We start from the raw sequence: 12,163 nt of genomic DNA on the forward strand, positions 1-12,163 counted from the left end.
GTGGGAACGTCCCGCCCCCTGTTCGCGCTGCGCCATCGCCATCGCCGGGCGGGGCTGCGGCTGCGGCGGCGCCTCAGTCAGTTCTTCCGCAGGGCAGAGAGCGGCGGTGGGGCGCGGGTGCCCCGGGGCCTGCTCTGGCTTGGGGGCTGGGGCTGCGGCTGGGCAGAGGGGGAGGGGCCCGTTCCGGTTGGGGCGGGGGGGCTGCTCTGAGTTGGGGGGCTGGGCAGAGACAGAGAAGGGCTCCGGGTTTGGGTCCGTAGGCTCTTACTGGGGAGCAGAGGAAGAGGGTGTTCCTGGTCTGGGTGGGGAGGGGACAGAGAGATTGTGTGTGTGGGGGGGTAGGCTTCTGCTTTTGGGGGGGCATTTTCCAGCAAAGGGGGTGGTCCCCTGGGTGGCGTGTGGGGGTGCCTGTTGCTGAGGCGGGAGGGCGTGTGCCTGCTTCAGGCTGGGAAGGGACTTGGGGGTGGGGGGGGACAGACAGGAATGTCACTGTTCAATAATGCCCTTAGCAGCCAGTAGGCCTGGGGTGCCAGGCACCTCAGGTAACTGTCCAGCATGATGAACTGAAGTGCAGTGGTCCTGGCCTTCTAGCTGTCTGTGATGGCCCTGAGGGGACTGTGGCTAATCAGCTGCGAACAAGGGGCCTGTGGAGCCGTGCTGTTCTCCAGGTAACACTGCCTGAGTCTGTGTTAATCCGAGTCTCTACTGCTTAAAGTGTGTGCGTGAGGGTGGCTCATGCAGACCTGGCAAAACAAAACATTTTAAAATCAAGCCAGGTCATCGAGTGATTTACTCTAAATACGGTTTTATTAAAATTGCTCCTCCCAGATTATGATAGACCCAATAATATTAACCATTGTGAATCTCATTGCATCAGGGAACCTTGTCAGGGCTAGTAAATATCTCTCATTGGTCTTTGCTTCATCAGAAAATCAGGCCATGTTGGTACATGACCTAGAAGAGGCACGTTAACTGTCACAATGTTGAACATGACTTTGCAGTCAGCATAGATGGGGACAAATAGTGTTTAATGTCCTGTGTACTGATCATGGCCCTAATAGGGATGCCCATGACCAGTGGCTCAATAGTAAATGTGATTTAGCCCAGTTTATACTGATTGCAAAGTCCTGTCTAACATTATATTATTTATCATGACTCCTCAAGGTTATGATCTAACATGATATTCTAGTGAAGACAAGCCCATTGAAACAGCAAAATCATCCATTCTCTAGAGAATAACTGTAACACACATGCACTGCCCTGCAAATCCATCCTCACTTAAGGAAGAGAGAAATGCTGAAAGGTTATTTAGGTCCTAGTTCTACAAGCTAATATGTACAGGCTGGATGGACCCTTGTGCCTTCACGGGGCCTCACTGATTTCACTAGAGCTCCATGCTGGTGCATGGGTCTGCCCATGCAGTGCTTGTTGCAGGGCTGGGTCCATGGATTATAACAAAATGAAATAATTGTTCCCAGTAGCATTTGAGATTTAAAAAAGAGATCAGGATTTATTTTAAAAAAAAAATCTATTTTCCTTTGGGGAGAGAGCTGGTACTTTTTTCCAGAAATGCATGGAAACTCAAATAACTGCTCAAATGATATGGGGCTGATTTGAACAGACAAAAGCAATGAAGTGCTAAACTGAGACTCCCACTCCATCTTTAACCTGAAGCTTGGTAATTCAGTACATATGCATTACATTACCCATTATTTGGTACAATAGAGTGAGAAACAGATCTGAATTTTTCTTTATGTTGGACTCTTTGCATTATTTAAAGTCTAGTATTAATTGCAGAAGAGTATACAAAGCATTAAACAACTTATGTGACTGATCAAATGCCATAGTAAAGCTTGGTAAGTATGAGGACAGGGTTAAAAAGTGAATACCGATAACTAGATGAAATATAGTTGAAATATAGTGATGTGATTGGATACAGTTATGTCAGTAAAATTTTGGTATTACTACATTAGTGAAAAGATATTCGATATTTCTGGGCTGTGGTTGCTTACTTATTCTTTTGTCATAAAAAATAAAGCAAATGCAATAAAATTAATAGTAACTCTTACAAAAAAAATCACCAATTGGCATTGTAAGGACATCAGTATTTTCATAACAGCTTGAATGATGATATATGGAACGTTTCAACTCCTTCCCAAAAATAAACAAATAAAACCAATTGCCATACTGGGATTAAACTGCATGATGCCAATTAAATAATTTTTTATTAATATTGTACTTCAAGTTGACTGTGTCTCTTTGTAATTTTAGAAAATAATTTTTAAAATTTCCGATTTCTGAGAGAGCAGTAAAATAACCCATACTATTTACATTCCTTTTTAAAAATAGTGGTGGTGGTTTTTGTTTTTGTTTTGTTCCTCTGATGTTAATGAGGGTCTTTTCATTAAGAGAAAAACCAACTACAGTGTCTGGTGGCACACAGAAAACCATGAAGATGACTCTCTACAAAATGCTGTCAAATGATCAAAGCAAACAACTGAAAATGTAGAAGAACATTTCTGATAACTTCTTTGAGTTTTAGTACTCTTCTATTTGTAACTGGAGAGTAGGTAAAGTATTTTCAGACAGAAGTGTGATTTTTGCCCAAGTTGATTGTAACCTTCATATAGAGAGAGTTCTTTGGGTACTAAAGGGGTATTTTCCAAGAAGAATTTATTTATTTAGGACTCTTAATCCTTTAGAACTGAATGCACAGAGAGTAGAAAGGCTTCTGACTAGAAAAGCCAGTTGTGTTTTCGTGGGAAGTCTCCTGCCTGTTTGAGAGTAATCTGTATGATTCTAGAGGATTGTTGTTCTCCAGAGAATGAAAGAAGGGAACCTGGACGTATTGAGGATAGGAAAAAATTGTGGGGCCTGAAGAACGGGTAAAAGTGGAAGGCTTCAATCTTATACTCAATTCAACACAATCGAGAGAGAATCCAGAACAAGACAAAAAGAAAGTAGTCCCCTCCAACCTCAGATGAAGACTGCTTTACCCTAGAAGTTCCTCTTCTTATATGTATTAGAGTAGTACTTAGAGGTCTCAGCCAAGGTTGGGGCTCTATTGTACAAACACATAGTAAGAAACAGTCCCTGCTCTGAAAACCTTACAGTCTAAACAGACAAGCTGGACAATGGTGAGAGAGTAAACAGAGAGAGATAGGTGAAGAGCCAGGAAATAGAACTCAGGTTTCCTGAATCCTAGTCCAGTACCCTATTCAGTAGACTATACTGCTTTCTATGAAAACAGTTTGTTTCCCAGTTAACTGCATGGAAGAGGCAAAGAGCATCTTAGACTTCTAGTGATGTCCAGACAAAGATCCTGTCAGTTTTCTAGGGGAACTAATAAACCTGTGGCGCATAGTTGTGTTGGAATACTCAAGTTCATTATCATCAGTGACCTTAACTTCAACATAGATAATACAAAGAATGTCTTAACATCCAGTCTCCTATCTTGCTTAGAAACCCTGGGTTTCAGAAAAGTCATCTCCAGACTCATGCACTCAGCTGGATGCACGCTGGATCTGATGTTCAGCATAAGTGAGGACATTGGAGACATCACAAACATTCCACTCTCTTTGTCTGATCACATCCATGTCCAGGCAAAGATCAGAGCATTCACTCTACAGTATCTTATAAAGATAGGTGCACCACCACAGCTGATTCACTAGTGAAAACTTTTAAATCCATGAAATTGTCAGCATGTCCTTGAAGGGAAAACCACAAGGCTGAGAGACCAGCAAGTCAGTAAAGCAATATAATCATCTGATGGTCAACACCATCAGTGCTTTGAATCCAAGCCTCTACTCCCCATGCATAGAATGAGATCACTGTGGCTTGCCGACAGACTTCAAGCAGATGAAGTGTGCTGGCAGAAGACTGGGATATTAGTGATGCAAAACTTTACACCCCAAGCATTTCCTCTTCCCATATTTTCAAAAAAGCAGCCAAAAACAAGAGGTAATCCCCGAGGCAGAATTTGGTCCCATCATATTCAATTATGTTTAACAAGTCCCGAGAAAAATTCAAGCTGTGAAACAGATCCATGCCCCCTACTGTTCATCATGTATATGAGACCACTTGGAGAGATGATTCTCAAACTTTTTCCTGTGGCCCATGTGTAAATCACACAGTTCTGGCTTCTCTTTTTGTTATGCTTTCTTATCCAGGCATCCAGGCTCTTCACTACAAAGGCCTAGATGCTTGTAAAAAACAGCTGAAATCAACCAGGAGAAGCCAGCCTAGCTGCCTCCAATGAGGGCTTCTGCCAAGAGAGGAACCAAAAGGGACTGGAGCTGTCTGCCAGCCAATGGGAGAAGAACCCTCCAACTAAAGAACAATGACCTGAGGAACAAGGAATCAAAGGGAGAAAGTGAGAAGAACACATGGAAGGCACAGATAAAATGAAGTGCAAAAAGACTGAGAGACTGTCATCCTATCTTTTAAATTTCTGTAGAATCATGTAAATAGTCTGTTTTAATCTATAAAAATAACTTTTGCTCCCCTGTTGCTTAAAGCGGTCTTTTAGGTGAGGCTGAGAACAACACCAAAAAAAAAAGTTTTGGCCCAAATAGGAATCCGTGTCAGGATGATTAGGGGATGGAGTGAACCAAAAAAAAAAAAAAAAATGACAACACTCTTCCTCTTTTGTCAATTGTTAAAAAGTCAAATCCTCAATTGTTCCTGGTGGATATAAATTAGCCTAAGAAGAAAATAGGGATTTCCCTCCCCCTCCTAAAACAAATACATAAATTAATACTGCTTGAGGATAAAATAGCTGGCTTGGTTTCTCTCAAATACTCTCACTAGAAAATCAGAGAAAAATATGCAAAGAATATTGATACAAAATAGAAATTTTAAAATATATAAAATCTTTTAATGCAATATTAAGATTATAACTTTTTAAACAGTCAAGAAATGCATATATGACAGTAAGTTGTTACAGTAGTCTTAAATTACACATACTGTACATAGCAACAGAGGGTCCTGTGGCACCTTTAAGACTAACAGAAGTATTGGGAGCATAAGCTTTCGTGGGGAAGAACCTCACTTCTTCAGATGCACTGTACATACAATTTAGAATCCAATTTTGCCCACATATAAATCCATACAACTCCTGTTGAAAAAAATGGACTTTTTTTTTTTTATTGAAAGGTCTCTGTATATTAAAGTAAAGGTTGCTGACTAACCTTAATATTAGATTAATTTAAGTAATCACCACTCTACAGATTTTATTATGTAAGCTCTTGCCTGTGCAGTTTTGGAATTACAGAATTATGAAAGTCCACAGTGGAATAGCAATGCAAAACTACATGTATGTAAGTAACATTGATATTATGTATTTATGTTCTTCTGTAGTCTTATAAATATTATTATAACAACACTAAAGGCAGCAGAAATTTTGTATTTCACAAATGCAAAACTTATTTTTCATTTTTCCTGGAACATTGTCTGGAAACTAGTCCTCAGTGACTGAGATCTAGCTTCCTGGAACGTTTCAACTTTTAAAGTTCTGTTGCACAGGTGTTATTTATGCTTGTTTTTATTTTAAATAGTCTGCATCTTTTTATAACAGAAAAGATACATATCTTTATTCAAAAATGGGTGAATACTTTTGCTCAGACTTTCCAATAAAAATCCACTTGTTGCTAAAAATCTTCTATATTATTAGCAATGATTTAGGCTCTAATTTGCAAGTTGCTCCGGGTGGGCAGACCCATTCACCCATATGTTTCATTGGGGTGTCATAGGGGTCCGTGAGCACAGCATAATTTGCAGGATGAGGGCCTTCAAATGTTCTGTCTGTGCTTTTATATTTGACTGAACCTCAACCCTGACTATATCCATCTTCCATAGTCCTTTATAATACTCCCTCTCAGAGCAGCAGCGGAATTTCTGCGTTTGGCTAATTAGAAAAGACAAAGTATAGCTCAGACAATAAATATCAGGAAGTGTGTGTGTTTTGTTTTATGGGCAGGGTAAGATGAGTAATGCTAATGAATTTCTGTTTCTGTATTACAGGCGTTACCCCACAGTTGAAAAACGAGCAAAAGCCTTCAATGGAGCAAGCTATGTGACCGTACCAGAGGACAGTGTTTTTCTTAAAGCATTGCTTTTTGAACTTAAGCTGACAGATCCAGACAAGAACTTTGTGGAATATCGAGATAGCTGTTCTCGAATCAACAAGACTTCAGTGTATGCGCTTCCAACAGGAGGAGGGGACCTTTGGCCAGTCCTTGCCTTTCAGAAGAGTGGTTTGATATATGTTTGTCTTCCCCTAGTTGAGCAATCCTTGAAGCCACGCCCACCCCTTATTAGCATTAGTGGAATCTCACAAGCCTTCGCTGTCTTGTCAGGATTGCTGGTCTTCATTAACTCCAGTCAGAAGAATGAAGCTGAGATGAGTGCAAAAGTGGGCCAACTTCCAAGTTTGCTCATGCAGGCCTGTCCACTTGGCACCCCATTAGATACAAACTTGAATGGCTTATTAGATAACATTCATGTTTCTACAAACCACACACAGAAACAACCAGTTTGGAGAATTAGCACATACAAAGGCAAACCTCAGGTTAATGTTTGTATCACTGAAAAAGTCAAGTCCATGCAATATGACAAAAGGGATGTTGCAGATATGTGGCAAGTTTATGGAACTGTGACTTGTAAGGTGAGGATATTTCTGGTACAAATCTGACTGACCTATTTAGCATATGAACGCACTAGGAAAAGTAAAAATTCAGTTCATTTTACCTTGGCATATGGGGCAATCGAACTAAATAGCTTTTATGCCTAAATATATACCAGAGGATATTTATTAGATTAGTGAGCTAAATCAGAATAAAAATGTTGCTTTACTGTTATTTTCTTGCATTCTTCACACATTTTTTTCACTAGCTATTTATGGGAAATAAAACCAACACTCCTCAAGCATCATCCAGATCCAAAGTATTTTACAATGTTCTTATTATTTTTAATGAAATGGTAAGTGTTTGCATTTAAGGACAGGGAATGAGAAATAACAATTATAGTGCTAAATTTACCCCAGCCATCTAATAAATGTCTTGTTTAGTAATGATCAACAAAAATAAAATTCTTAAATGAGAATGATACAAGTGTCTTTGCATTAGCACTTTAAAAATTGCCTGGTGGGTTTCTAGTAAATGAAAGTTTAATTTTATATCTTGCTTTCTTCTATTAAAACAAAACCATGCATCCACACATGCTGTTTATACTGTAATTCCTAATATTGCTAAATCTAAGGACATAGATTCTTATGAAAGAAAACAGTTTTATGATTGTTTTAAATAGCTTCTGTGTGTGTTTCAGGTGTTTATTTTTATTAGTAAAAATGAGGAAGCATGTTGGTTAAGTAGATTAATAATATTTTTATGAAACATGCTAATATTTCTATCTTTAATAGTGAATCCAGTAGCTGTATCAAATGATTTAAAGTTCTTCTTCTTTGTCATAAATTGTGCTAGAGAAGTGTGTGACATTATTATAACTAACCACTTTTTAGCTGCTATTGTTTGATAAGGAGAAAAGAAATTCTGATAAAGTGCATCATGGTAATTTAATTATTAGCAATAAGTGTCAACATGCTCATCTCATAGGGAAGCTGACCAAAGTCTACTGCTCTTGAAGACTGGGTTTTTTCCCCCCAGTTGTGCTGGTGGGGATTATCTTGGTGGAGAGATTCTTGCTCTCAGTAGGGCAGGTTTCTGGGTCACTTCGCAGAGTAGAGAGCCAGCCATAAAAAGAAAGTATTGGCGTAATCACGCACTGCTGAGCTGGCGCACCAAGTGACTAGACAGTGGATAGCACTGCAGGCCATCAGTGTGAGAAAGCTGAAATGGTATCTCAGTGAACATTAATAGCATGTTTGAATCTATTAAACCGATGATGTATGAATAACTGAATTAATTGGACAGACAATTATTGAATATGTCTATCAGATTCTTAATAATGTATCTGTTACTGCATGTGCTTGGTTCATTTGCATCTTTTGCCAAGGAGTGCTTATTAATTAAAAGACTGTTCTATAAAAGAGTCTGTGTTAATACTCCTTAAGATATCAGAAGGTTAAAATTTGGGAAAAAGATGTGGGTTTGAAAGTATATCTGTCAATCTTCACATGCGAGTCGATTTTAAATTCTTTAGTGGGATCGTTTATGTTTTGTTTTATTTTCAAATGTCTAGTTCTGATTTTAGAAATTTTGAGTAATTTCCTGACATTTTGTGTTCCAAGTGTGATTTGGAAGGAGCTACATCAAATGTGACTGTCAGCTTGAACCTCCCTGCCAATGGCTCTCCACTCCAGGATATCCTGGTGCATCCCTGTGTGACTTCCCTTGACTCTGCAATTCTTACTTCCTGTAGCGTTGATGTCATGGATGATTCTGCATTTAGTGGGCCATACAAACTTCCTTTCACTCCTCCTTCTGACTTATTCAATTTGTGCTACTATACTTCCCAGGTAACTACATTCCCTGATGCATATAACTTACCACTCTTTCAAGTGGGTTGGGAGGGGGGAGAAAATCTATATTTTTGAGAAAGTTTAAGTGAGCTTCCTCAGGGATTAGCGAACTTTACTCTGACACAGTAGAGCAAAGATAAGGTGCCAAGAACTGTTCGTGGCACACCACAAATCTATGTAGCATAAGTGACATGAGGAGCCTGGCTTGCAGGGTCATTAAAAATATATAGTTCTCAACATAAATTAAACAACTATTAAGTTACTTATTATTATTAAAGAGCATAACTAACTTCTTGAAGGTATTGCTGAATTATTCCTAAAATTAATGTATTCTCTTCAGGTGCCTGTACCACCAATTTTGGGATTTTACCAGCTGAAGGAAGAAGAATTGCAATTAAAATTAACAGTTAATTTAAAACTTCATGAAAGTGTAAAAAATGCTTTTGAGTATTGTGAAGCTCGTATACCTTTCTTTAACAGGTAAGAGTAAAGAAATCCTAAATAATTTTCTTCACCTCCCTAATAGTCGTCTTAGAATGGGGATCTCATGGATCAACATATCAGGATTTGTTCTCCCTCAAGCTTATGCCCAAGGCTGCTGTCATTGAGAGTTAAGAAATCACCTAAAATGTACTCAAACTCAAATGAGATACTCAGGATATTCACCTGGATCCTGATTCGGGAAGCCTTCTTTTTTTATCAGTGGTACCAACAGTCAGGACAGACGCTTTCTCCAACCAGATTTATGCTACTACTCTGAAAGGATAACTTGGAGCACTTTTGTTGAATATCCTATTTCCCTCTACCATTCTTTGTGCCAAATTCAGCCACCACCCACCTGGTGGAGTAAGTCTTGAGGTTGCTTCCGAACCAGGATCTCCCAGTTGTAGAGACTTCTAATCATAGTCAGAAATCAGCTTATCCAAATATAGTTATTTAAAATTAAAACTACAGTTTTATTAAGCCTATCTGATAATTGCTATGAGTATATTGTCATATAATTATCATTAAATTCTACAAAGCTGCTGACATTGATCATAGCAGTGGTAAAATGCTGTCAGTGAAATAAAATCACCAAAAGCTCTACTGCAGTTAATACGTTAAAACGCTGTAATTTCTTTCCACAAGATAGCAGTATGTTCAGTTCAGTGTGATTTGTCTGTGTACACATAAATAGTGGCATTTGTTTTAATACATTTGTTGCTTTATTCAATAAAATACCTGTCAATAAATAGTTGTATGGTGTTCGTTCCAATGACATTTTACTCCCTTTTCTGCAATAGGGGTGCAGTCACTCATTTGGAGTACAAAGTTAGTTATGGCCAGCTAGATGTATCTCGAGAGAAAAGCTTATTGGTTTGGGTGATAGGTAAGCTGAATAAAATACATCTTTCTTTGTTCTAGAGTCATTTTTGTGTACATTTGTTTATCTAAATTTTTACTGAGGCTGTTTTTGTTTCTAGGACAAAAGTTTCCCAAATCATTAGAAATTTCTCTGACTGGAACTGTGACTTTTGGTTCTATGAGCAAAGAGCAACCAGTTGATCCAATTTGCAGTGGGAGTACTGCATATGTAAAAGTGAGTTGTAGTCTGTATGAGAATTAGTAATCACTTTTTATTAACTAAAATTGGCTATGAAACTACATTGATTTGCATCACACATAATCAATATCTTTGTTCTCTATTTTGTCTAAGATGCTCCTTCCTATCAATTTTATATCTTTGCACACCAAGGGTGACATAACTTAGATTGCCAGCATTTCTGAAGTAAGAATAAAAATATGCATCTGATCATGTTTTCTCCATATTTTTGTAGCTTTATTTTAGGATCCCAGACTACACACTTACTGGATGTTATGCAGACCAGCATTCTGTTCAGGTCTTTTCATCAGGAAAACCAAAAATAAGTACATGTGAGTTCAAAATTATTGATTATTTAGTTGAAACGGTAAAGTGGAGTCGTGAAGTACAAATAACTGGCTGAGTTTTAAAATAAGATTTGTAGATTTTATTAAATACGATTTTCAAAGTTAGTGAATTTCAGTGTAAAAGTCACTAAAGCAAAAAACGTGTCTCTCAACCCTTTATTTTTTTTAAAGTACCTTTTTAATCAAATGATGTGACTGAGCCCGACAAGAATGTAAAAATTTTGTGACATGGTAACTAGAAATATCATACCCGCTCTTACAGTAAATAGTGCAGTCTTTTTGACAAGATACACCATTATGAACTACACTTGGAAACTGAATTATGAACTCCATGTAGAATAGCTACTGTATTCTAGCTCCAACCTAAATTATGTCTGTTTTAAGACTCTCTTATAACAAGTACCTGATAAAAAAGGGTTATAGAAGGAACAATGTGCACGTGGCATAAGTGGATAATCTCTGTATTTTAAATATTTATATGGCCACCATTACCAACGTATCTGAGTGCCTCACAGTCTTTAATATTCTTTAATATATTTATCCTCACTGCACGCCTGTGAGGTAGGAAAGTGCTGTCATCCCCAATTAACAGTGGGCCATTCTTTCTCCGATGTGTTTGAACATGGTGAAGATTCTTGAGTCTTCACCAAAAAAGTACCACTGTTGGGCAAATATTAGACACTCATTAAATGTGAGCAGACAGCGGTGACTAATAAAGTCAGTTTTATTTGCTGCTTCTTTATTTTGTAACTTCTTCCAAGTACCTCAGCAGAAGCCCAGAAATTCCTCATGAGAACTCTAGTGGTGCCAAACCATTCATCACAGCACTTAATTGTCATACCATATATATTTATGTTGAATACGCAGTTTATATTTATTAAAATCCAAACCATACACCTGAATTTGAGTTAACCTCTGTTTGAATTATTAGCTTGTGACCAATGTATTAGTAGAGGTAATTGAAGCTGAGACTTTAAATATCTCCTCTTCAGAAACAATTTTCAAATAATAATTTGGGTATTACATTGTAAAGAGACCATTACATTTTTTCTGTCAATTAGTAAGAATGGATCAATATTTTCTTAAATTGAATAAAGTATTATCTTAATGCAAGACACCATTTAACGTTTATTTTGTCTATCTTTTTTAGCCCGGGAATTGATTTCCTCCGATTATTACATCTGGAATTCCAAAGCCCCAGCACCTGTAGTGTACAGAACATTATTTTTCTAATTTCCCTGTGAAGAATTTTTGTATTTGAACAAAAAAAGACCGCTATCAAAAGTGATGTTAATATATTGTAAAGGGGGGGGGGCAGTATTTTTAATGAATATATTTGTATTTAAGTTCCTGTTTTGGGGGAAGACATATCAATTTATTTCAATTAAATTAAATTTATCTTGTTTGCTTTAAAATTTTTAGTCCTAGATACTATTTGAAAGAATACACTTTAAAATCTGATTCCACCCCTCCATCTCTACCCCACACACATCTTCCCGCTATTATTAACTTTTACAAAATAAAGATCCAATGCTGCAAGTTGGTATGGACGAGCCCTGTTCATATGGAGAATGCCACTGACTTCAGTTTCTGCGTAGGCACCAGTGTCCATCAACACACAGCCTTACAGGCCCACATAAAGTGCCTGATCTTACTCCTATAATGAAGTCAGTTGGAGTCAGATTGGACCCTAAGTTAATAGGGCAGTCCAATAGCAAAGAATCCTTTTTATCTTTGTCTTCATACAGCTGCTCTTCC

General features: G+C 37.9%; 1 protein-coding gene across 1 annotated transcript; it reads left to right on the forward strand.

Moving 5' to 3' along the window:
* The first annotated feature begins 472 nt into the window (after positions 1–472).
* Positions 473–11,818, forward strand: AP5M1 (adaptor related protein complex 5 subunit mu 1). Its single transcript, XM_065403253.1, has 8 exons — positions 473–668; positions 6,022–6,664; positions 8,246–8,473; positions 8,817–8,956; positions 9,760–9,845; positions 9,940–10,055; positions 10,294–10,390; positions 11,556–11,818. Exons 1-8 carry the CDS (start codon positions 601–603, stop codon positions 11,636–11,638), a joined length of 1,461 nt encoding a protein of 486 aa, XP_065259325.1. The 5' UTR covers positions 473–600; the 3' UTR covers positions 11,639–11,818.
* The last annotated feature ends 345 nt before the right edge of the window (positions 11,819–12,163 follow it).

Source organism: Emys orbicularis, chromosome 4, assembly GCF_028017835.1.
Source record: "Emys orbicularis isolate rEmyOrb1 chromosome 4, rEmyOrb1.hap1, whole genome shotgun sequence".
Classification (NCBI taxonomy): Eukaryota; Metazoa; Chordata; order Testudines; family Emydidae; genus Emys; species Emys orbicularis.

Coding starts and splice junctions, on each gene's coding strand:
- AP5M1 (XM_065403253.1), top strand. CDS start 601: ATGGCCCTGAGGGGACTGTGGCTAATCAGCTGCGAACAAGGGGCCTGT. Junction 6,665..8,245: donor ATGGAACTGTGACTTGTAAG/GTGAGGATATTT, acceptor TTGTGTTCCAAG/TGTGATTTGGAAGGAGCTAC. Junction 10,391..11,555: donor AAAACCAAAAATAAGTACAT/GTGAGTTCAAAA, acceptor TATCTTTTTTAG/CCCGGGAATTGATTTCCTCC.